The 26,813-nt window shown below is 38.5% G+C and overlaps 1 protein-coding gene across 2 annotated transcripts in view; it reads left to right on the top strand.

The window, feature by feature from the left end:
• HOMER1 (homer scaffold protein 1) overlaps positions 1 to 26,813 on the top strand; it is a 104,946-nt gene that overhangs the window by 26,940 nt on the left and 51,193 nt on the right. The window contains exons 2-5 of one of the 2 annotated variants that reach the window (XM_089494728.1): positions 7,207 to 7,363; positions 11,227 to 11,358; positions 13,882 to 13,974; positions 20,451 to 20,590. In XM_089494728.1, the coding sequence (XP_089350854.1) occupies positions 7,207 to 7,363; positions 11,227 to 11,358; positions 13,882 to 13,974; positions 20,451 to 20,590 (522 nt within the window). Of the gene's footprint in view, positions 1 to 7,099; positions 7,364 to 11,226; positions 11,359 to 13,881; positions 13,975 to 20,450; positions 20,591 to 26,813 lie in introns of those variants that run through there. The other variant, XM_089494722.1, reaches the window with a different exon arrangement.

Genomic DNA, 26,813 nt, shown 5'->3' with positions numbered 1-26,813 from the left:
GCAAGAAGTCACTTGGTCATAAGTTAGTTCTGCAGAATTGTTTTCCATATGTGCTGCAGTTCTACAGAACAAGAATTGATGTCTTGGAAACCAGCTCAGGGATCTGTTCTAGAGAGGTGTTGGATGACCAGTAAAACTGGCAACTATTTCTGGTAATGCGAAGAAATCTTTAAGTTCCAGTGCCTGGAGGATAAACTGGAGACATTCAAGCCTCCATACCTTTTAATACAGTATCCAGAGTATGCCATTAATTTTAAAAAGTATATTTATTTATTTATTTCAAGGATTTATAGCCCAACTTTCTCCCACAAATGAGATTCAATGTAAGTTACAATAATTTAAAAAGACAGACGTTAAAAACATTGATTACAAAAGTTAAAAAATAATTAAATATTATTAATATTAGAACGTAAATTAAAAACACATAGTTAAAAGTAGAAGACGCCATAAAACACTGACAGCACACAGCACAGCAGAAGTAAAATTCATCCACCAAATGCCTGTTTAAATAAAAAAAAGTCTTCAGCTGCCAGCAAAAAGAGAGCAGGGTGGGGGTCAACCTGACCTCCCACAATCTGGGAACAACCACAGAGAAGGCTGTCTCCCGAGTCCTCACTAACCACACAAATGTGCATAATTAAGTGACAGTTTTATAAACTATTCTCTCAAAATACTGTGGTTATATCCCCCCCAGGAGTGTCATTTTTGTCCAGCCAGGTTACAGAACACTCTAAATAGAAGGAGGAATATAACATGATTAGTGACCATGTGTTCACTAAAGTTATTTCAAAGTTAAGTAGCAAGAGGGCAGTATCGACTATACTACTGTTCTAAAAAGCAAGTTCTCAAAATAGATAAACACTATGCAACATAATTTAAAAGATGTTATTCAGATTTAAATCTGAGCATCTCTTGAGCATCTTCTGCATTTAGTGTGAAATGAAGAGGAGAGTACAGTTGTAACTGAACTACAGTCTTTTAAAAAAAGCTTTAATATTAACTGGCCAGTCAGATTCTTTCTATACTATACTTGAAAAGGATTCCCTTTCAGTTCTAATCTCCCTTTTACGTCTGAATACTAAATGATGTTTCTGAAATTACATTTTTAAAGGCCTTGGTGCATTACATGTAGTCTAACATGTAACAAAATAAAGGGAGCAAACAAATGCATGGTGTGTATGTCTGTGTCACAGTGACCTTAACAACCGAGGAGTGTCCTGTTTACCAGGATGATTACAGTGAGCACTGTTTGTCATGTTTGATATTGGCTGAATTCATTGTATTGGCATGGCAAATGGTAATAGACTGAGAGATATGAAAAATACTTCTGCATCCAAGTGCATGTATTAGCTGCTTCAGTTTGTGCTCTCTGCACATTTTCTCTACTACTGATAGAGATGTTGAGCCAGCAGTCTATTGTACTGAGCAAAAAAGAGGACTAACTTTCCTCCTTTTCATCGGTAAAGCAAAGTATAGTATAGAAAAAAATATTTTCCAGCAACCTAACTTGAATAGCAGCTCATGACACATACTATGTCAGGTCTTGTCTGGAACACAGTCGGCTCTCCATTTTTGCGGGGGATCTGTTCTCCCCGCCCCGTGAAAATGGACACTCACTGATGTTCAAGCCCCATAGGCTTGAACGGGATGCATGCCTGCGAGTGCGCATGGGGGTGTGCCACAGGGGCATGCCCCATTGAAATTAACGGAGGTCACCTCTCAGTGAATATTCAAGACCACAGATCTCAAATCTGCAAGAACGGAGGAGCGACTGTACTCCATTCATTTCTGGGAGCCTCACTTTAAGAAGGATATTAACAAGTTGGACTAGGTTCAGAGAAGGTCAACAAGGATGATAAAAGGTATGGAGCATAAAATAGACGAGGAAATGTTGAGGAGTTGGGTATGATCAGCCTGGGGAAGAGAAGACTGAGGGGTGATATGATTGCCCTATTTAATAATCTAAAGCACTGTGAGAGAGAGACAGGTGTAAGTTTGTTTTCTGCTGCCCCAGGTAGGACCAGGTCTAATGGTTTTAAGTTGTAGGAGGGTAGTTTTGATTGAATATTGGAAGGAACTTCTTGACAGTAAGAGTGGTTCTGCAATGGTACCAATTATTTAGAGAGATGTGTAGTCTCTTTCTCTGGACATCTTCAAAAAAAAAAAAAAAAAAAAAAAGAAAAGAAAAAGGCAAGACAGTTGTCTACTGGGGAGTCTCTAGGTGGCTTTCCTGCACTGAGCGGGGGTAGGTCTATGGGGCTCATTCCAACTCTGATTCGGAGGGAGAGAGGAAGGAGGGAAGGAAGGAAGGAAGGAAGGAAGGAAGGAATTGTATACACAGTAGCACCAGTATTGCTATTTCTGTCAGCTGGCCATTAGTTTTTCTCTAGTTCAAACCATTACCAGATAGCACACAGTTTCATGAATATACTATTGTATGCTCCCTGCTTCCATGAGCTGTGAGAAATTCTAAGAATGGCATGACTGGATGTGTGTTTTCTTTGGTATAGAGGGAGAATGGGACATTTTGGGAATGGTTTTAATTATAAATACCCAAGTAAAGCATAACTGGAGACAACTAATCCATTCTCTTAGCACAGTTTCCCTAGAAAGATTATGGCACAAGGTGCCTTTAGACAATTTTGAACTCTCTTTATTTGATGTTCATTGTGTTCCTAAACTGCTACAAGTATTCCATCTACAACCATATGTCCATGGGCCCACCATTAACTGGAGAAGCTGGATCTCTCTTTCCAAGACAGAACTTCCAACCTCAGAAATTAATGGATTTAAACATGTAAATAATGAATGAATTTACTAATCATTGCTTTGGTTTTCTTCAGTCTTCTCTCTTCATATTTTCTCTGGGTTTTTTCCCTTCTACTTTTGGAACCTTTTCTAGTCTTTCTGTCTTTAACTATAGCGTCATCTGTGTACATAACACTATTCATCTTAAAGTTACCCAAAGTGTACACAGTAATCCAGCTTTATCTTTACTAATGCCAAATAGGGTGGAAGTATTTGATGTTTCTCTTAACATGACCTCAGATAGCACAGTAGCTGTTTAGTACAAATGGAAATCAGAAAAATCAACCCAGCAGCCCACCAAGCCAAAACAAGATGGGAGACCAAATGTGGGTCACAGTCTCCTGATATTTCTGGTGATTGTTGGATTTTGATTTTTCCTTTAACAAGTGCTTGTTTAATTACACAACTATAATATTTTTAAAAGAACCTATGGCGCTGGATAGACGGGCCCTATGGGGCGTCATCGTGACGTGCAAGTGGTGGCGCTTTCAGACACCCCTCGCACGTGACGAGGGCATCAAAATGGTGGCACCCTGTACATACGGGCGCTACCATTTTGACGTGATGGACGCCTAGCGTCCGTATGTCTCAGCACCCTTGTGATGCCGCAGAAAACCCGCTTTTTGCAGGTTCTTTTTGCTGCATGAGGGAGCCACGCAGTTTGTCCGCTGCGGCTCCCTTGTGCAGCAAACCAGGGCGGCGGGAAACTGCCCTTTTTGGGTGGTCTGTATCCTGCCTATATAAGTAAAACAATTGCAGGGTTGAACAAAAAAAATCTTTGTTGTGCTTTCAGTAAATTAATGAACCACAACCTTTGATATTTCTTTGCACAAAGTCAATACCAAAGGGGATGTTGTTGACTGAGAATTGGGGTTACCACTAAAGCAGAGAAATTATCCTTCTATAGTGTACCAATGAGTGTTTTACTGAAAGGCAATGAAGTTTCACTGAGATTGGAACTCATTTTAAGTTCATTGTTTCCTGATGTCTTAGGCTGCTTACAGATGTTCAGCATAGGTGACTGGGCAGAAATGAGCCAGCTCCTGAGTTGCTGTTCCAAAGGTGACTGGGTGCAAAGGGAGCAGTGACCAATTGGTTGTTTTTAATTTGCAGTAGATTAGTGAATCTAATATCATGAAATAGGTATTGGAGGAGCACTAGGGTTGTTGTCCAAGAGGAATGGGGGTGGAAGCCCAAAAAGGTTTGGGGACCACTGGTCTATGGTAACATATCTCTTGATTACAACCTGTTTAGACTTAATATCTTAATGTCCACCTTCTCAGTTCACTTCTCCAAGAAGGACTAGAACCACTGTGAAACAGAGTTTTCAAGTCCTATCCCAGAAAGATACCATGGTCAATGGGATCAAAAGCTGTTGAGAAGTCCAGCAGAACTAATAAGGACCCACTCTCCTGTCCAGTTCCCAGCCTAGGTCATCTACCAAGGCAAACAGTTCTGTCTCTTTTCCAGAGCCAGGCCTGCAGCCAGACTGAAATGGATATAAGTAATCTGTTTCATGAACAAGTGTTCTGTAGTGGTTTGAGTGTTGGACTTGACCAGGGTTCAAATGCTCTGTTAACCATAGGAAACCACTGGGTGACCCTGGGCAAGCTGCATATGCTCAGCCTCAGAGGAAGGCAAAGGCAAACGCCTCTTATCAAATCTTGCCAATAAAACCTTGTGATAGGTTTGCCTTAGGGGCTCTTAAGTTGGAAATGGCTTGAAGTTACAGAACAATAGCAATAGCAGGTTCATTTATATACTGCTTCATACCGCATTAAGCAGTCTCTAAGCGGTTTCAAACTGTAAACTAATTGCCCCCAACAAGTTGGCTGCTCCAGGAACCCATGGAGCTGGGAGGCCATAACATATTCAAGAACCTTGCCCAAGGAATGAATATTGGAGATTGGCCTGTAATTCTCTAATATGGTGGAGTTCAGGGATATAATCCCCCCCCCCCCCCAGTAATGGCCTTATAACAGTCTCTTTTAGGCAGGAAGGAATGCTGTCTTCTTGCAGTGAGGCATTCACACTTTTGGCTAATCTCCCTATGGCTACATTTAAGGGGAAGGGCAAGTGTCCAGTACTCATGTGTAGGCTCTCATATCTCAAGTGATCCTGTTCATATCCTCAGGCTGCACAAATTGAAAGGTATCTAATAAGCAGGAGCTAAGGTTACAGCCACCAGATCTGTATCAACTATAGTTCTACGTCAGAGCAAATCTGAAGGATTTTGTCAGCAAAGTGTCTTGAAAATTCTTCACAGTGGATTATTGAATGGTCTGTGTTTGCTTTTTGCAGGGCACAATTTAAAAGACTTCTGATCACTTGAGACAGCTCTGCTGAATGACAGTGGTGGCAGTGAACTATGATTTTTTCACTGCCATCCTCACCATGGCATAAGCTATCCAATGTGCTCTAGCCTGTGTTTGGTCAGATTCACTCCAAGTTTCCCATAATCACCAGCCAAGGCAACAAGATCACCTGCCAAGGCAAACTTTTCACAGGTAGTTTAATTAAGCCACCTATGCATTTCATTTTTCTGCCCTAAGTGCAGTACCTTACATTTCTCCATGGGTAAATTAATTTTGTTAGCTTTTGACCAGCTTTCTAATCTATTAAGGTCATCTTGAATTTTGATCCTGTCCTCTGGGATATTAGCTGCTACTCCTAATTTAGTGTCATATGCAAATTTGATAAGCATGCCCTTTATTCTTTCATCCAAGTCATTGATAAAGATGTTGAATATCACTAGCTCCAGGACAGGACCCTGTGGCACCCCACTAGTCATTTATCTCCATGATGAAGAGGAGCCATTGCTGAGCACCCTGTGGGTTCAGCCAGTCAACCAATTAGAAATCAATTTAACCGTTGCCTTGTCTAACCCACATATTACTAGCTTGTTTACAAGACTGTCATGGAGAACCTTATCAAAGGTCTTACTGAAATCAAGTGTTTTTCAGTATTAAAGGAGTCTAGAAGTACAGCTTGTGGGCATTAATGCTATAGCTCAGACCTTTTAAGTCTACATCATGACTTAGGGCAGTGCATCTCAAGTTATGCTAGAATTCAGTGGCATATTTGCGTCCATTGGCAACAGTGGTTTCTTTCTCCTTTTCTCCCAGATATTTACAGCAGCCCACAGCAAGGGCATTCACTTTGAATACCTTTTTGAATTCTACTTTGAGTAACGTTTGTTTATGCTGTAATCCTGTGAAGCAGGCTAGAATTGGTCTACAGCTTAATCTGAGCCTCTCTGTAAGCTTTGAGGTTGAGCAGAAATTTGACCTAAAGGATAACTTCCCACATATAGCACTTCAGCTGGTATCTCATCACCTGACTATACAACATACTGAAAAAAATTTCCTGACATGTTATATGAAAGATCTTCACTACTCAGTACTGCATTGTGTTTGAGCTGACATCTGTAAATTGTAGCTGAGGGGATAGAAGGGCAGGGGTTTGTTTACATCACTGCTTAATTCATAGCTATTGCATTGTGACCAAATGTCAATTGCCATGTGCTGGCCCATATGGGAAGAGACTAAACATTATGATGACTAGAAAGATTATTAATAAAAGTATTAACAACTTGTTTTTTGAAAGAACCAGCAGACAGCTGAGCTGGAAGGTATGAGCCTGTATTAACTGAATCTACAAGTTGGTGTTCAAGTTCAATTTGAAATCTGCACCATGAGAAAAGAATATGAGGCAAAAATTGTGTAGCTTTTGATGCTGTATTCCTAACCACAGAAATTACATAATCCTTGATGTTAATACATAGCTCACATTTCTTATTATTTTCTCTAGGATAATGGAAGTAAATAATTTAACATATGTTAAATGGCAAACATATGTTACCACAACGTTTGACTGTAAAGTATGGCTAAGGAAGACAGTAGTTATAATGTACCACTTTAAATATTTGAGATGAAAATATACAAGTTTTGATTTTTTTTTTCATAAGCTGTGATTTACTGAACAATTGAAGGCATCTACTAAGAATTTTTAGAAGGAGATTGTTGTCTTTCAACTGAAAGAAAATTACACTTTTATTATTGACAGCCACTGTTAAAAAGGTTGACAGATGGAGGATGGGGGAGGGGAATGTGGTAGATCAGTAGTGCCTCTATATTTAGATATGTCTCTTTTATCTGACTGTACAGCTGGCCACTCGATTTGTTTTAAAGGACCTGTGCTTCTCTTTCCTGTGAGTACTTTCCATGTGCTGCACAGCTATATTGCACTCAATGCACATAAACCTGTTGGGGAGGGGGCAAGTACATTATTCATGCAGAGTGAAGTCCAGAGGGGCCCATGGATGGAATATCCAAATGACTTGTGTACGACCATACTACGTCCAAATCAGATCCATCACTTTTACTTTTTGCCCTTCAGGGAACAACCCATCTACAGCACCCGAGCTCATGTCTTCCAGATTGACCCTAACACGAAGAAAAACTGGGTTCCCACCAGCAAGCATGCTGTTACAGTGTCCTACTTCTATGACAGCACAAGAAATGTCTATAGGATAATCAGCTTGGATGGCTCAAAGGTAAGCTGTATGACTTTTTAAAGCTCAAGTAAACTACTAGAAGTTTATTGATTGTTAAATATAAATGTTCCTATTTTAATCTCTTAATGTATAGTACAACTCAACACAGTCTGTTGGATTAAAGTGTGATTTACAATGAGCGAACAATTCTTGACTTTTGGCATAGAAGAGAATACTTTATCATTACATTTCAAAACACCCATTAATAAACTAATGGCAGTTGTTCAGAGTCTGCTTCTTTTTGGCATATCTCTGAAATTCATGATAAATGTTGCAAGAGGCTAGATGACATAACACTTAGAGTGTGTGTTATAATATAAGTGTGTTTCATAATATATGATGTGTGTTTGCATATGCATAATATATGAAGTTTGTGTATAATATAGGATAATATAGGAGCATATATGTATGCTTTTGTATTAAAATCAATTCTAGTTGATATAGCAGATATCATCAAGTAATCATATTTTTTAAAAAATTGCATTAACATATGATTCAGTTTCAAATGGAAAATGTAGCCATATTTTGCTGTAATGTTTTATATTAAGTTGAATTAAAGTCTCCCTAGAAATTAAGAGCTTGTCTTTCTCAGTTTGGCTTTGAACAAAGAAGAGTTTTAACACTGGAAGGATGGAGAAAGGTTTTCAGTTAGGTGATGGGTGTATCAGTGTGAACGATGCTTCCTCGGTTACATATTGAGGGGAAGGGATCTGATGTATTTACTAAATATGTGATCTTATGAGCAAATGAGACAGAATGTCATCTGGCAAAAGAATGCCATGATAACTTCACTAGTATGATTTCTTTGCCTTTGAGTCTTTTTTGAAAACACTACAGACCAAATAGATGAATTGTAGCTCTGTGCTTATCAAAGTTGTTTTTTTCACTTGTTTAGTTTACTGGCTCCAGAATCCATCCATTCTGACTGCAATGAAGAATCTGGAGCACAAGCAGCTTCTTGTCCACTTTCATGTATATTTTTAAAGTCATTCAACTATTTGGGTGCAATTCAGAAATGTAACTCTGCTCATTTGGAATATCAGTATGCAAAGGGATCTTATAGCACCTTTGAGAGTAAGTGAGTGAGAACTAGACAAAGGCTACCAAAGCTTATGCTACAACTTCTTTCATTCAGTTCATTCTCAAAGGATCTACAAGTTCCCTTTGCGTTCAGATATGTGGTGCAAAAGGATTCCTTGCCCAGTGACCTTACAGTCTGCCTTTTGACTGTAAAAGTTACAGCAAAGAGGGAATGAGGCAAGTGTAATGAGACTGAAACTGTGGTATTACATCAATACCCAGAACAGGAGGCTGAGGATGACTTTAGAACATCTGCTTTGTCTGCTTTGAGGTGTAAAGAAATTGCTTCTTTTAAAAAAACACTAGTTAATTGACCTACATCTTTGGAGATGAGGGTTCTCAAAGTTTTGCTAATTTATTGTTCTGCTGCATAGAAAATCAAGTTGCCTGGTTCGCATTATTATAGGTACTTTTTATTCTTTCATTATAATCAGTCTCCTAAGTCAAAAGGGCTAATTGCTGCCAATATGCAGAGCAGTTAGCGATACTATATGATATAATTCAAACACTATAAGATCAAACAATTCCTCTATTGAAGTCTGTTGGTAAAGCACAAAGAAGTCTTCTGAAGATATTGATGCTGATACCCAATGCCATTCATACTGTAGTGGGCTCTTGCAGATATCAGGGGAGGAGGAAACCATATGGTATTTCATGTCAGAAATAGTTAACATAATTATCCAGCACCACCAACTGGATGACTTGAATGTCATTTAAGTGAAGGTCTAAAGTTTTCAGTCCACCTGTTCTTCTTTCCTTCAAATCTCAATTTTTCATCAAATAGTAGCAACTCCTCATTTATATAAAAGTGAGCTATGGCCATTGCCCAAAATGTGAACTTCTGACCTAGTGTTTTAATTAGGATTTCAAGGTGGTTCAATGTCACTTGTCCATTTTGAAAATCTATTCCTTAGAATTAACTACAGATTTAGAGTTATCAAGCTCTAAACAAGTGTTCCTTTCTCCACTTTTGCTGAGTGGCAGATCTCATGCTCCTTTGGTAAGTCTCAGTTTCTAATCTCAGGGAAGATGACCTTTGGATTCAGGAATTGATCTGGCTATAAGTGTCAAACTTCCCATGACTCTGATCTAAATTCAGGGCTAATTATTGCTTTAAAATTAGCCTTCCCTTGTTTCTGTGCTGTAGTTTATTACAGGTTACATATGCAGTATGCAAACAGTTCTTGGAAACACTTGAAAAACACTGAATTCATTTTCTGACAGAGATCCACTAATTAAGTTGGCTTTATCCATTGAGGCTTTTGGAATAAATTAAATATGGGGCTGTATGCCCATTTTATTATTGAATTACAGAAGCAAAGATATTAATGATCCCTTCTAGCCTGTGCCTACAAATTCTGGTGATGTGCATAGTTTCACAGTCTGACATGTGCAGTTTCATTTGACCAGTTAAATGTGAGGGCACATTACACAAAGAGATAAACGTTACACACGAACTAGACTTCCTAGTTCTTGTTTGACTTTGGTGCAAGTTGTAAGAGTGCTCAAAATTTGATGGTGTGATATGAGGGGCTACTTATCCCATTGATGATTTAGATTGTGTACCACTACTCAAAGCTGCTGTTAGCCCTGCAGAAAGGGGAATATTTGCAACTCTCCTTTTCCACATCCTCTCTGAGTTACCAAGTTACAGGGGAGTTTATCAGACAAGGGAAACTGGATGTATAATCCAATGGCAATCCAAACGCAATTATGGGATTTCACGTTATTGTGTGATAGACTACCACATGCAATTTCGGGCAATAGGAAGTCAGTCTGGATGCAATCATGGGGTTTCACGTTATTGCGTGAGGTGATCACACGCAATTTCGGGCAATGGCAAGCTATTTTCGGGCAATGGGAAGTCAGTTCGAATTCAAATCACGTAAATTTGCTGAACTAGTGAATTCATGTGAATACATTCTGACCCCACTTTCTTTTCATTCGAAATTAAGAGAAATTCCTCCTGTGTGATAAACTCCATAGATGAATGATCTCCATTGGGAAAATATGAAAGAGGAAATCGTGGAAGAGGAAAATAATGGAATTTTCTTCCTGTTCATTTAAAGCAAAAACTAATATTAGAAGATGTAACCACAGAATTTTTGTATAATGTTACTAGTCCTACTCCCTCCTCGCCATCAATACGGTTGATGTAATGTTTCTTAGCTTTCAGTCTCTTTGTGCAAAAATGTAGGGGAAATAAATTTCTCATAAAAATTTCTACCTTTCTCCACTGGTGTCCATTTACTTTAAAGTTGTGACTCCCATAAGGAGTTGACAGCTGCTCAGAGAAACATAATATTCCTAAGTGTCTGTAGTGGGTATGCCTGCTATGCTCTTATCCCGATCATACAGGTTTCTAAATCAGAGAAGGGAGTCATACACACATTCCACATTCCTCCAAAAACTGTGGGAGCAAGATGTAGCATCACTGTTTATCATGTGATGATAGTCACACAGAGCAAAATGACCTCATAAGGCGTAATGGTAATGTAACATTTTTTGGGTGGGGAGCAGTCTGTCATAATAATTTTCCACTGTTAGTAATGGATTTCATTATTAATTAGCAGATTGTATTTAAGTTTGCTAGAGGAGCAGCTCGTGGATTTTGTGACAGTTACAAATATCTCTGTGTGTCTGGGATTTGTTTCTTTTAGTAATGTAATGAACTCTTTTATTTCCTAAAATTTATACCCCCATCTTACAATGGCCAGATAGCATTTCAAAGGTTACCATTAGACTGGTTTGTTTAATTCAGTCCATAATTTCTTTTTGTACAGGCAATAATAAATAGTACCATCACTCCCAACATGACATTCACAAAAACATCACAGAAGTTTGGTCAGTGGGCAGATAGCAGAGCAAATACTGTTTATGGCTTGGGATTTTCCTCTGAACATCATCTGTCGAAAGTAAGTAAAAGTATGCAACTATTTGATTACTTGAGAAAATGCTGCCATAAGGAAGATATTTCTCAAACAAAACTTGAAGTTACCATTGTTTTCCTCCAGTTCATTTCAATAAAAGCAAAGTAATAGGTAAAAGCAAAGTGAGAGCCAGTGTGGTACAGTGGTTTCCTTTCTTGGTCTAGGACTCTGGGAGATCAGGTTTCGAATTGTCACTCAGCCATGGAAACACCGTGGGTGCCCTGGGACAACTCACACTCTCTCAGCCTCAAAGGAAAGCAGTGTCAAACCCCTTCTGAACAAATCTTGCTAAGAAAGCCCTGTGACAAGTTTCCCCCAGGGTTTCCATAAGTCAGATGTGACTTGAAGACATACAGCAGCAAAGCAAGTTTGAGATGAATAATTGGGCATAAGTAAAAGATTTCCAATAAGTTATTCTTCAATTTAAAAAAAAAATTAAAAATGTAACATAAGCAGTCCCTAAAGTATGGGGAAAATGTATAGCTCATTAGAAGTTTTTGGATTACAAAAAGTCAGCTTAGTCAATGGTGGGGGATGATGACAGTTGTAGTCCAGCAATATCTGGAGGGCCATTTGCCCTACAGGCTTTTGAAACCTGCTTTTCTAAACTGGTACATTCCAGAGTCAAAGGCAATCACTGGCTATAATTCTTGTTGTGTCTTAGCTGTTTTGGATAATATGCTAGAAAGATATAGAAGGTAATCTTTTGTATGGTGTTTTCAAGCCAATATAAATTTCATTGGTCAATGGTGAGTTTTTTGTATTGACTAGATACAAAATTAGGATATTAACCAAGTCATTGGACCTGAAGATTATATTTTCTTCATTATTGTATTGAATTACTGTAATACAGTACTTTCTGTAGCTGGTTTCAAATGCAACAAGCAAGACATGCCTCCTTGATTAGTGAAATGAACCTTGCATTTATGCCAGTAACTTCTTATTTTGGGAGGCGGGGGAGCTGTCTGACCTAAACTAGCCAAAAAGTGGGCAAAATAGCAATAGCAAGTACATTTATATACTGCTTATCAGTGCACTTAAGCACTCCCTAAGCGGTTTACAGTGTCTAAGCTAATTGCCCCCAACAAGCTGGGTACTCATTTTTGTGACCTATGGAAAGATGCAAGCCTGAGTAGAGCTTGAGCCCTTGGCTGGTATTGAACTCGCAACCTTATAGTTTGTGAGTGAGTGGCTGAAGTACAGACATCTCTTTACCCACCTACCCCTTAAATTGGGAATCCCTGGCTTTGAATCTGGAACCTTCTTTATGCAAAATAACTGCTCTTCTACTGGGTTGTAGTCCCTCAAAATTAAAATGGCACAGTTTCTATGACTTTCTACCAGTATTTTGTCTGTGTCCAGTGCTTCAGGACAAATTCTAGCTATAAATTTCTTTGAGTATTTTTTACTGTTCTTCTACTCCAGCAATCATAAACTAGCAGGAAATACACAAATCCTTTCTCTAGCTATTGGACATATGAATAAAACTGTGTGATGATTGCAACTTACAAAAACATAGTCATCATTCCATACCTTAACGCAGTACTGGGAATTGGATTTGGAAGGAAAATACAATAAAGTTTTTATTTATTAGAAATACTTTTAATACTAAAACACTACGTCCATGCTAAAGGTTGCAAAATATTCAAGTTGTATTGAGCATAAGATTGTAGGTGGACATATTTTTCATTGATGGAAATCACGCCTATAGAACATTGTCTTGTTGCAAATTTTCTGCAAGTGTTTTTGTCTCTTAGCTTTCTTTACTGGACCAAGCAATAGCTGCAGACAGATGTAAATAGGAATAATAGAAAATCATAATAGCAGGTGGTAAAAAAATGTGGACAATTTCCCCGTATGCATAATGACAAGGTTCAGAGGTTCATTTCCTCAATGAGAAGGAGCCTTTCTCCAGCAGAGAAATGAAACTTGGATCCAGACCAAGCAACTGATGATTAGAAGTAATGGGTTATTTAAAATAATTTGTATCAGATTTGGGAGGGTTGGGGAATCTTGATATTATTATTGCTGAAAATTAACTGATCAGCAAGCTATTTCCCAAAAATACATTATTATTTATTATTAATACTGGAAAGCTGAAGAAGAATCTTGTGTGATAGTAATGGTGGCTGTTCACTCACTAGGCAGAAATAATTAGCCAGTTCCATAACAACAGGTTCTTTCATACTTCAGCAGATACCCAGTTTGACAGTGAATAAAAAAACAAACAAACAAAACCCAGCATATATGTTCCAGAAGCTTCGAAGCATCTTGTCTATGGGGGAAAAATCCCACCATACTAAAATGGTTTAGATAACACTGGGTCTCTAAGATCTCATGTACTGATTCACTTTAACTAGTATATAAAAAATTTGGCAGTGTAAACAGTTTTTTGGAGGGTTTTTTTTACAAAACATATGGCACATGTTACCATGAATATAGGTTGGCTCTCTCCCCAGAGATACCAGTACTTTGTGCAATGTATAATCATAAAGTCTTTACTTTCAGTTTGCAGAAAAATTTCAGGAATTCAAAGAAGCTGCACGACTAGCTAAAGAAAAATCCCAGGAAAAGATGGAATTAACAAGTACACCCTCACAGGTGTGTTCAAGTCTCTGTTCATATTGCATTGTGGATATTACCAACTATTTTTAAGCCTTGATCCATTCACTGTGTGAAGACTGGGAAGGTCAGGTTCATAACTGCCCGCTCACTTCTATGTTTGGCATGATCATTATATATTGGGGAATGCTCTGTGTATCCTTGGTTCTGTATCAACTGCTGAAGAAGCAGTAAACCAATACTGCTCAATGTGGTGGTCCTTGGACCCTTACCAATCCCTGAGCCACTGACTGCTGGTCTCTGGCAGATTTCCAGGAAAAAGAGAAATATTATAGCCAATGGATACAAATATGGTGCTGAGGCCTGGCACTTTGGGGAAAAAATAATTGCCAGTTCCTCACATCTCATATCCTGAGAAGCACTGCAGTAAACTATAGACCAACAAGATGATTGGTGTGAACTAGTCAATTTTGTAAGTGTGTAAGATAAAGATGAAAATAAAGTAATAGGTGGCTGTTCCTGCCTACACTACATCTATGTAACTCCATTAGTATTTCAAAGTGTTAGACCCTTTCTTTTTTGTATAATTGAGAATTTCCTTAAGTCATATTTGTGGAGCTTGACATTCTGAATGAAATACAGGTTGACGCTCCCTTATCCAAAATGCTTAGGACCAGTGTTTGGGATTTTGGATTTTTTTGGATTTTGGAATATTTGCATATACATAATGAGATGTCTTGGAGATGAGACCCAAGTCTAAACATGAAATTCATTTATGTTTCTTATACACCTTATACACATAGCCAGAAAGTAATTTTATCTATAATATTTTAAAATAACTTTGGGCATAAAACAAGTTTTCTGTACACTGAACCATCAGAAAGCAAATGTGTTATTATTTTAGACATTTATGGGGAGAAAAATCTGGATTCTGGAGTATTTTAAATTTGGAATTCCAGAAAAGGGATACACAACATGTACCAACACTTTCCATGCTAGATTACTTCACATAATATGTAGAATCTAGATTTTCTAGAATTCGTATGTGTGTTTTGGACTTTCTCTGATTCTTTGTTCCATCAGCATCCCTAAGAAAAGATTTGTGGAAAGGTGATGGGATTGTATTTATCTTGTCTCCATTTACTTTTCAACAGAAATTTACCTCCAAAGATTATGGTGAAAGCCACTATTAAATACATTTCCTCTAGCAGGTAGCCAGTAGGAAAGATAGTAGTAGATATTTTGTATGAAGAGTTGTCCTGGATGAAGTAAGGTCACTGTGACCACCGGGTAACACAGGATTCCTCTCCTATCTTACAATATATAGTTTGAGGCTTTTCTTCCTTCAGAACTATATATTCAACACCTGGCCCTTCTACTGGTCCCAGTTTTCTCCTAAATACATCCTTTTACTAAGTGTCTTAGGGATGGGCTCCCAGTATCCTTTTCTATTAAGTGTTATAATATTCTTGTAGCGTGCTGTTGATGTTATTCCTTATAAAATTTGTTGATGTTTGGAAATATATATATATTTCTCCATATGCTGTTTATATTCTAGAAAAAAGTATAAAATATGGGAACTAGAGTTTATGAATAGAAAAATCTATAAAGGAAAACAGAGTTAAAAAAATAATAATAAGAGAAGGTGAACACACTTGATAAGGGAAGTTTCAAAAGCATAATATAAACTATATAGTATTTCTTTTTTATGTTTGTATGTAAATATGTATATATGTATGTATGAGTGTTTGGTAGATATGTTTAGTTATATTGTATGTTAGTAAGTTAGTTATATTAGTTGTATAATGTTTGTCTTTTATCAATAAAATAAAATAAAAATAAAAATAATCACCTCAATCCACTCCCTTGTGAACAAGAAGAGAAATAACTTTTATTTACAAGCAGAACCAATGATAGTATCTTTTTGGCAGTTGGTTCTCAAGGCTTGTTGTTATGATGTGTACATCACTTCACTTGTTACAAATTGTCTTTGTTCCAGTTCACTCATTGACTTGATTTCCACCTGAAACTGTGTTTTGTTCCTCTAAAGCCCCTTCATTAGAAGTATAAATTCTATGAAAGTTTAGCTCCTTTCCTGAATAGCTCCCCGGCCACTAAAAGAAATCTAACTGCTGAACTCTGACCTCACCTCAGTCACGGTCTATTGTTACTGTATTAATTTTTAAGTATGTTTTAATTCTTACATTGTTTAATAGTATTTTAAGGGGGGATTGAGGGTTTTGGATTGTATATTTTTTAATCTTTGTAAGCCATCCCAATTGCATTTTGTAGAGGTGTGGGATCATCATCATCATCATCTCTGTTCACAGGTCACAATCCCCCACAATCCTCTGGCATGAATGCATGTTACCCCATTGGCAAGTAGTTTCCAAGGGCACAATTCTACATATGCCCTTTCCAGAAGGGCCTTTTAGTACGTACTGTGTACATAGTAGGATTGCCCGGGGGTGTCTCTTTCAGATGCCCCCAACCCTAGTACGTACACAGTATGTACAAAATGGCGGCGCCCATACTACATGGGCACCACCATTAGGACATCACAGCCGCGCTGCCTCCAAATGGGGCAGCACGGATGTGATGTCCTGGCGCCGTGGAAGGGCGCCTGTGGTGCCCTTTCCGAGGCACAGGAAGGAGCTCTGAAACAGAGCTCCTTCTTGGGTTTGTGGCACTAGCGCAGCTTTTACATGGCTGCGCCAGCGTCACAAAAGAGAAAGGGGCTGAGCGGCCCCTTTCTCCTTTCTCTGCTGCTGTTGGGGTGTCCTTGGGGCTTGAAGCCCCAAGGACACCCCTTTCCAGGCAGCGGGAAGCGATCCGTCGGGGAAAGGGGTAGGTACAGGCCGCCCTAAAGGGGCGGTCTGTAACGCGCCATAGAAATCCTTCAGTTAGAAGGGAAAAAAATATTACAAGTGCATAGGAAATTCAGAGCCAAGATTGCAATATTACATATAGATTGTAAACCAGCTCCCACCCTCTTTGTCAGATATGTGATCAGATGGATGGTATTTATATATGTGATCATACGGGTGGTATTTCTATTTTAATGTGCTCTGATTTCTTCTGTATGGAAAATAATATCTAAGCAATTTTATCAAACTATATTCAGACAAAATCTAAAAGCTACTACAAAATGGAGGACTTTGTATATATGTGTGTGAGTGTATATATACTGGAATTTGTAGTGCCATATTTTCTGCTTAATTTTGTTGGAAGGAATGGTGAGATTATTGTCTCTCATTCTTTACATTTTACTTGCTATATAATTTGACAACTTGAGATGGGCTCATTATATTCTTATATCTGTCAGCTGTGTGCACCCTTTACCTTTATTATTTGGAAGTGGTCTGGCATTGCCTGCTTAAGAATAATTATTGAAAAGCTTGGAGGAAAGCTATTGAATATGCAGAGTGAAAATTACAAAATCTTTGCTCCAATTAGTTTTCTCATGTACCTTCTAAGCATCAGATTAGTAGTTCATTCAAACTTCTTTGAAATGAAAGCTATACATGTCCTATAGAAATTATAAAGCCTTAAGTTAAAATACAGTTCCATGTTTTCAACAATTCTTTAAGAGTTTGCTTTTGGCTTTCATTGAACACATTCTAGTTGTTATAGTTACAGAGGAAATATTTAAAATGCAGGCAACTTAAATGCATAGAATCCTAATAGAATAACATTTTAAAACTGTTCTGGCACTTACTAACCATACTGCAGTAATCATTTGGGATTTACCCAGTTTCTCCACTCCAAGATTTGAAACTCTGGCACTCAAGATGTTGGCCTGTAATTCCCAAACAAGAGAAAACAAAAGAGGGTCTTTAAACAAGCAGAACATCAAACAAAAATTAGGGGGGAGGGATACTCCAGATTCTCTCTCTCTCTCTCTCTCTCTCTCTGTGTGTGTGTGTGTGTGTGTGTGTTTTACTAGAACAATAAGTAATACTGTGAAAAACATGAGGGATACAGAGCAATGGAGGCTTATAGGCAATATAATGTAACAATATATGACAACATATAAGGCCATAAATAAGGAAGTGACAATTATATACAGTAATTGTTTCAGCAGCAAATAAACAATTGACAATTATATAAAAGTTTCATCAACAAAATGCTAGTGATCTATTCTATACTACAAAACAAGATCAACACCAGCCTACAGGGAGTACAGCATGACAGTGTGCCACAACTTAAAATAACATGTACAGCCTGGTGACAACTATAGACTATAGCAGCTTCAGTACCAATAAAGAGTTCTAAAACCAGACATAGAGTTCCACAATTAAAGCTAAACCATATAAATTACCCAAGCCTATTCAAACATCGATAAAAGATGGACATGTGAGCACAAGTGTAATTCCCATCACCCCAAGCATGAGCCCTGCTAACTAGAAGTGCTGGGAGTTGATTTCCAACAGAATTTGGACTGCACAAAATGACACATTCCATACTGATCTATTTGGGATACAAAAATCACTCAGTTCCTATTCACCTTATTTTGGTTCTCTGGTTCAGATGACCTCTTTGAGAGAGAGAGTATCTTGGTGCAAAGTTTTAGTAACTCTAAGCAATATTTAGGATGCTATGTAAACACTAACTGTCCTTGTCTGGCAGCCTGGATCACTCTGCTTTAAAGGACAGTGAGTGACTGAAGTGACTTAGGGACCCAGAGAAATATTTATGCCCCTGAATTACCATATTATAAAATACTTAAGAAAGATGGTGCTATGCAATTTTAATTGCAGTGTTTTCTAACATCTGAGAGTTTCCTTTTTAGCTAAAGTATTATTTTCTAATTAGTCATAAAAGCAATTAAATGTTAAATACCAGCATGTGGCAGCGATAACTAGCACAGGCACCTTTGACAGCATCATTTTGTCCTGCCAATTGAGGATCTGCATTCCCAATCCCTAAACATCTTTCAGTTAGTAACAAATATATTCACATGTAACTTTTGGCTTAATTTGTGTATTCTAAATAGATGGATTACTGAACACTCTATGAATTCTCAGGCACTGATGTATGTGTGTGTATATGCAGCTCCCACTTGATTCAAACATTACTTTTGTAGCTGATAAGTATTGTAGCCAAGGGTCCGTTTAGGGGAATTTTATTATGTTGTTATTAGCTCAAATATTGCAAGAGGGGGCTGGCTACGAAAGCCCACCGAAATCGCCCTCCCGATATGTATACGGAGTAGACCAGGGGATCCCAATAAATAAAGCTGAGACGGATATTAATAACTAGATGTCTAATTTATTGAAATAGGGGACAAACACATGTGTTGCGCATACACTCACACACACACTCAGGACTCAGGAAAATTAGGGTTGGAAAATGGGAACAGATTTCAGGCATTACTAATGGAGATGCTTACCAGAATGTAGATTCCCTCCGGGGAGCGAATGGGGTGCTGGACAGTGAGACAAGTCTGCTCCGCAACCTGGGAGTGAGCAGAAATGCCGGCTACCAAAACAGAGGTCTGACTGACGTGGAGCAAGTAGACCTTGACAATGGCGCGCTGAGCAGCCAAAGTGGGGACTTTTTATAGGCCAAATCTGGCCTGAGGCAAAGAGGCTGGCTTGGCCGAAACAAAGGTGTTCTAAAGATTTTCTTTTCACCTGGATGTCTGCTTTAGATAGTATAAAGGGCTTATGCCTCTCGGACAATAGGTTCGAGGAGGAGGTTGATAGCTTCAGGGAAGGCAATCCTTTTACTCTTCCCAACCTTGAGATAATCCCTTCATGCGACTTCCCCGGACCCTCTGAGATGTTAATATGGGTGCTCCCTTAGGGGAGGTGTACATGTCCTCTCGCTTTGCTAGTAATGGAGGACAGGCTGCTAGAGTTCATCCAGGGGTCATTAAGGGTTATCATGGATTCCAAAATTTATATCGAGCAGCATGGGTAACAGTATCTTAAATATACTGCAGTAAGATGGAAACATTTTTTCCAGTTAATGTGATTTTTATTCAAGTGTGACAGCTTTTTGATATCACTTGGTTCAAAATATCTATACTGTGTAAAAGTTGAAGTCAAACACTCTACATACACTGTGTGAGTCCAAACATGGGTTGCTGATATTCATAAATCCAGTTTGCTATGCCTGTTTTAAGCTAATGTATAAAACTTCATTTCCATTTGGCAATGGAATAATTATTTGAATTTATGCCTATTATGTAACATTTTGAACACATTGAAGGCAGCAAATATAAACCGTTTCACTTTGAGCATTGGAGTGTGCAAGCTAATAAAGAAGAAGATATTTGGTTTCTCCCAATAGTATTCTTATTGGATGGATAGGTGGGAGAGCAGAAAGATAGTTCATCAATTTCTAGTTGTCATTTCAGTTTCTAAATTTTATTAATACTCAATTGGAATATGTTGCTGATTTCCCCACTGTGCCTACAAAGTGCACAATACCTATAAAACTCTGTATTCTCTATTGAAAATATATTGTATAGAAAGTTCCGTTTGTAATCATAACTTACTTTCTTTAAGGAATCTGCAGGTGATATTCAATCTCCTCTTACACCTGAGAGCATTAATGGAACAGACGATGAAAGGACTACCCCTGAAGTGACGCAAAACTCAGAACCAAGGGCTGAACCAACCCAGAATGCATTGCCATTTGCTCATAGGTACAGATTCCATACACATATCCTTATTAAGTAATAGTCATGTACTTTACTATATGGGCATACGCATAAAAAGAAGCGGCAGTGAAGATGCAATGCAAGCAACTGTCTTTTCTTTCTGTTTTTGTCTCTTTGGTAGAGGAAATGACTGCAGCACATCTGTTTAGCCCCTCAAGTATGGATGGCGTCTCTCTCTTGTATGCATGTCCTTCCTGTGTATCTCAGTGGTAGCACAGTCACAAACTCAATGGAATGTGGTGGAATGGCTGGTTTTTTTTTCAGTTTAAAGGTGCTTCCCTTGGAAACTACAGTGGGCCTGCCATATCGATGGGCTATCTATCCATGGATATGAGTGCCCATGAATTGGCACATCCCATTTTATTCAGTGGTGGTGCATGCATGCCAGACATGCTAGCACAGCCGTGCACACATTGCCACCATCGAATAAAATGGGGTCTGACCATCCACATTTTTCCCCACCCAGGGGTTGGAATCAAATTCCTGGAGATTGGAAGCAACTACTGTATTTCCTTTGTTTTATTTTTGTTCTTTGTATGGGCTTTACAGGTTGAGCACCCCTAATCTGAAAATCCAAAATCTGAAATGCTCCCAAATTTGAAACTTTTTGAGCAATGACATGACACTACAAGTGGAAAATTCCACATGTGACTTCATGTGATGGGTTATAATTAAAATGCAGGTGCATGATAAAAAGTTTATTCAATGTCCCCAAGGAAAAAAAAAGACCCTCCCAGTCCCCTTCAGTTGTGATACCTGTACAGAGGGCCTACTGTATCTGAAGGGGGGTTGGTTCCAGATGCCCACAAAGATGCAAAAACAAACACAGATGCTGAAGTCCTTATATATAAAATGGTGTAGGCCTTCAGCTGAGGTGGAGGTAAGCCCAGACACGAGGCACACATTCTTCAGGCTCCCCTTTTCAGGGGAGCCTGCCAGCCACCTGCCTCTGTCTTCAAGGCAGCAGCTGTAGCATTTGTGCTCATTTGTTCACCTTATGTATATGCAAATACTGTATTCCAAAATCTGAAAAATTCAGAAATCTGAAGCACTTCTGATCCCAAGCATTTCAGATAAGGGATACTTAACCTGCAGTGAGATTAAAGGACTGCCTCTAATTACCTTTCAGATTTTTTAAAACAAGTAGTACCTGCAACAGATTGCTGCAACTTTTTATGCTCCTGTTTAGGGTGCTGGCCAGTTATGGCCTTTTCCAAGACAGTTTGTTCAGTCTTTTTCTCATTTTCTGATTCCCCACTTAAACTCTGCAACTGCCACTAAACATTCCCACATTCCTTGTGGATTGTTTGGATTTTTCTAGACCTGCTGATACTACCATATTGTGCATGGATGTTGCTGTTTGGGATGTGTGTTTCAGGACTACAGCAGAAAGATCTTGAAACATGAGAGCAGGTTCTAATTGTAAGATGCCTGTAAGGATATCTCTCTACCTGGTTAAATAATATAAATCCCTTATGAAATGGGAGAAGGGAACCAATGTTGCTTTCCCGCTCCTATCTTAAAGAGATTATTGGCATATGATGGAAATGACTGACATATGATGAGAACTATGCATTCAACCTAAGTGTTTGATATGGAAATCCTGACCATAATTCAAGTAAACATCCCATTTTCCCCTGAAACATATTGACTGCTCTAGCCATCAGAGCAGCTAATCTAGAATTCATGAGTATTTGAATGCTGAATTGTATGTACAGATGTGGCTAACTGCAGTGATTGTGATTGGTTCATAAACTCTGTTCTTGAATATTACAAGATAACCTATTTATAGTACTGTATATTATGTGCTTTTTGATATAAAGTGGATGATTTGTCACTCAGACTAAGAGCAGATAATTTGCATATTTCTGAAAATGAGCAATTGTACTACTGCTTACATTTGCAAATTTCTATATTGGCAGTAGCAGAACTCTGAGTTTTCAAACCCACATAGAATCTTTTACAGAATACTTCTGCTTGATTTTATAGTCCTGAGTTTGCCTTCCAGTACTGAATCTTCTGCTGAAAGAAAAGTATATTTATTTCCTGGATGTCATCTGTAATTCAATTATAGCTAAAATTTACCAGCAAGTTGTGAGTTAGCATGCAGAGAAAATAGTCTTGTAATCTATGATAGATTATGTTGAGTTGCATTCTATAGGCAACTCTTTTGTTATTCTCTATTCTCCATGGAGAGAATTAGTAGATTTTTAGAGGCTCTTATCTTTTTTATGAAATCTGTGTTGTCAGGAAGACTGAGATAATATTTTTGGTACTGTTCATGGGTTTAAATATTTTGATACTGTTGTTCACACACAAATAGTTCTGGTTTGTTTGATAAATGTGTAACCCTTATCTTTAAATGCAAATCTGGAATGGATTGCATTGATATCTTGGTAGATAAAAATGTATATTGAAGAAGGAAATACATGCCCTGCTTTTCTTCCTTTCTGCCTTCCCCATAGTCTTGGATCTGGAGACACAGAACTAAAACCAGCATTTATAGACCTAGTTCAAGTTTAAGGACCCTGCTTCCTAAAACACATTACTTCTTTTTGCTTTTGTCTACTCTGTTTGGCGGGGTACAGACCATCCAAAAAGAGCAGTCTGCCAGCGCCTTGTTTTGCTGTTCAAGGGAGCCACAGTGGACAAACCGCGCCGCTCCCTCGCACAGCAAAAATAACCTGCAAAAAGCGGGTTCTTTCTGCGGAACCATTATGATGCTGCAGTGCACCAATGGCGTACTTGCGACATCACAAGGGGGCGTGACATCAGACGCTAAGCGTCCATCATGTCAAAATGGCGGCGCCCATGTGTACAGGGCGCCGCCATTTTGACGCCCTTGTCACATGCTAGGGTTGAGGCACGTATGGGTGGTGTGCCCTCGGTCAACCCCTAGCACATGACGAGGGCACGCTATAGGCCGTCTAGATCGTGCATTTCATTATACATGTGGCAGTTGCTCACCTAGTAAAGTAAAACACAGGTATGGTATGCTCTAAGCTTAGTGAGAGACTTCTGTTTACATCCAGGAATAAGTGTTTCCCTTTTTAATTTAACCCAAGTGTGCCATAACTGCACAGAATAAAAACATGGTTGAGGTAGTGGGTGGATTAATGGCTATAATACTGCACCTAGTTACTAATTCCCTGAAACCAAGCTCTAGTTATAAGTCTGAGCAACGTTGAAGAGCTAAGGCCATTGAGTGGTGCTATTTGTAATGCAAGTTTTGATTACTGCTCCTAGGTCAGCATACTTTTTGTAATTGGCACATGAAGAGCCTCCTAGCTGACTGTCTTCATTCAGTGAAGCTGAGACATTCAACTAGGGTACTCATTCAAAAAGATATTAGTGCTTGAGAAAGGTGGAGGGCAGTAGAAAGAGAAGAAGTCCAGACAGATAGACTCAATTAGGAAGGTCATGGGCATGAATCTACAGGGCTTGAACAGAGTAGTGGAGGATAGGGTAGCTTGGAGATGTCTCATTCATGGGATCACCATGAGTCAGGGCTGACTCAAGGGCAGTTAACAACAATTCTTTATGGTATTTTAAAGATGAACATACCATAAAGAATGGTCTCACTCAGAGTTAAACCAGTGGCCCATCTATTTTGACACCAATTTTCTTAGGGCTAGAGTACATGCTATGTTAACATTGTGCTTTGGTACTATGATGTCCCTTTTTTCATTTTCAGTAATAGTGAGAGGAGATATGATGAGGACCACAATATATACAGAGGGGCTTTATAACTTTTAATCTCCATGCAGTAGCTCCAAGGATGTCTCAACTGAAGCTGCAATTTGCATTGGGAGAGTATTTGCCTCACAATGCTTATGGAATCTTTTGATGGGGCAGTTTCTTAGGAACTGAGGTGCAAAGTAAAAGATCTGCAGCTTCTCCCGGTTGCTCTGGTTCTTATTCTGATTCCCTCCTCTTTTGGCTGCTATTTAAAGTTTAAAATAAGAATCAAGTAATGTGGTGTAGTTTAGACCTTTGTCTTGAAGGAGGCTAACCTGCCAGAATCTCTAATTCAGCAGTGTCAACAACTGAACCTGGCATTCTGAGCAGGCATTATAGTGGCTGTACCATTGAGCTGTGGCCCTGATAAAGTCTGATAGCAGTATGGTGTGGTTGAGCGATACAAGCATTATGTGGATGGCAGAACTCAAAACTATTTCTGAGGTTTTCATCACTCTTTATAAGGCATTATGCTGGTATTTCCTTTGGAAAAATGCTAATCTCAAAACTCAGTAAATAAATACTTAATATACAGTTGGTCCTCCATATCCATTGATTCTGAATCCACTGATTCAACCAACCAGAGTTCAAAAATATTCACACACATAAAAGATCCAAAAAGCAAACTTTAATTTTGTCTATTTATATGAAGGACACTGTTTTACTACACCACTGTATATAATGGGACTTGAGCATTCACGGATTTTAATATCTACAGGGAGTCCTGGAATCAAATCCTGGTGGATACCAAGGGCCCTCTTGATAATTATATACTAAGGATATAATTAATATATACTAATATAATTATATCCTGCTACCCTCCAGCTGTCAGATGTCGCTACCTACTTGATAACTAATGCTTTGATCAGATGCATAGTTTTTCAAATAAAGACTAAACTGCACATTATGTAAAAAACAACAACAACTTATGACTCTAATTTTTGAAGCTTAAAATAGAATCCCTTCCAATAAAATTGGAGAACCATTGTTAGAGGAATTGGAAGTACTTCACCCTTCTATCCACCCATATCATGTCTTCAGTGAAAATTTTCCTATAGGTCCAAATCAATTATTTGCAATTTTTTGGTGTGGAAGAGGCAAGGAGAAGATAGAGCAGAAGCTGTTTTCCAAGAAGAGAACAGCATGAGGGGAGGGACTGCTTGTGGGAAATTAGTAAGCATGGCCAACTTCAACATCTCAAGAGGAGTGTCTTCCTGTGTTGTACATTTTGCTGAAGATTATAGAACTATTATTTCATATTATGCACTTCCTGAATATAAACTTAAATGTTCTAAAATGGTGTGAAGAAATAAAGCGTACATGTAGCACTACAATGTTAGCACAACAAAGGGCTTTTTTTTTGCTTTGATCTTCTAAGAAAGTGTGATCTATTTTAACCTACTCCTCTACTCTGAAATTGTTAGCAGATGTTCCACTAATTGTATAGTAAATTTGGGTCTTCAGAAATTATGCCGGAAATAACATTTGCATGTGAATGTTGTAAAGATTATGCTTGTGCTGCACTCCCAGGAGATTAAAGCTGGCTATTAGTCCAGTCACTTTTCCTCCAGCTGTGCTTCCAGATACATTTCCCCCTTGAACACATAGACTGCAATCCTGTCTTGCAAGGGACATTCCAGGTGAAGAATGATACAATGAGAACAGGATCTAGGCATGTTCCACCACCTGCTTATTTCCCCCTTCATGGCCAAAGTGGAGGGCCTCATTCCACCATTTCTTGGTAAGGTGCCCCCCTCCACTTCAAAGCAAATCACTCATGATGCAGTAATTTTCTTGTAAAGAAGATGGGTTGCTAGGTTTTCAGGGTGAAACAGAATGTGCTTCATCATCTAGATGTCCCTTTAAATTTGAGTCATTAAGAGCATGGATTTTTTTAAAGGGATGATTCACTAGCAAATGAATGGGGAAAGTGCAAAAAAGAATATTGAGAAGTCAGTAACGTGGAATATAGCAAAGACTGTATTTTGTTGAAGTGGAGAATAGGTCTGTAAGAAATATAATTCACTTTCTAACTGTTAGTGAAGCCTCTAGTTTCTCTACTTTTCTGAACTAGAAGACCCTTTTACCTGCCATTATTGACTTTTGCTTTGTAATAAGAATGAATTTAATGCTAGATTTACAATATTGATTTTTCTGTCACTTAGAAATTATGCATTCATTGTAGCTCAGCATCATACTTCATTTTAATTTGTTAACATAAAGCTCACTCACCTGTCAATTGCACATGCCTATACCTTAGTTCAATAAAACTCAAATATGACTAGATAGGTTCAGAATTGGACTTGGACAAAGGAATTTGGAACAAGGCAGGATGGTGGAAAATCCTTGGTGACCAGGTCACTTTTTTGTGAGCTTTCATTAAGGTCACCATTCTGAGGGCAAATTGTTTTCCAGTCTTGCCCCAGGACATCATGTTTTTGCCTTCACTACTGTTGGAGTTTCACTAGTG

The sequence above is a fragment of the Sceloporus occidentalis genome, unplaced genomic scaffold (assembly GCF_023333645.1).
Source record: "Sceloporus occidentalis isolate IW3139 unplaced genomic scaffold, rSceOcc1.0.p SCAF_1, whole genome shotgun sequence".
Classification (NCBI taxonomy): domain Eukaryota; kingdom Metazoa; phylum Chordata; class Lepidosauria; order Squamata; family Phrynosomatidae; genus Sceloporus; species Sceloporus occidentalis.
Note: the sequence above shows the minus strand (reverse complement) of the source record. Positions and strands in the feature narration are given on the sequence as shown.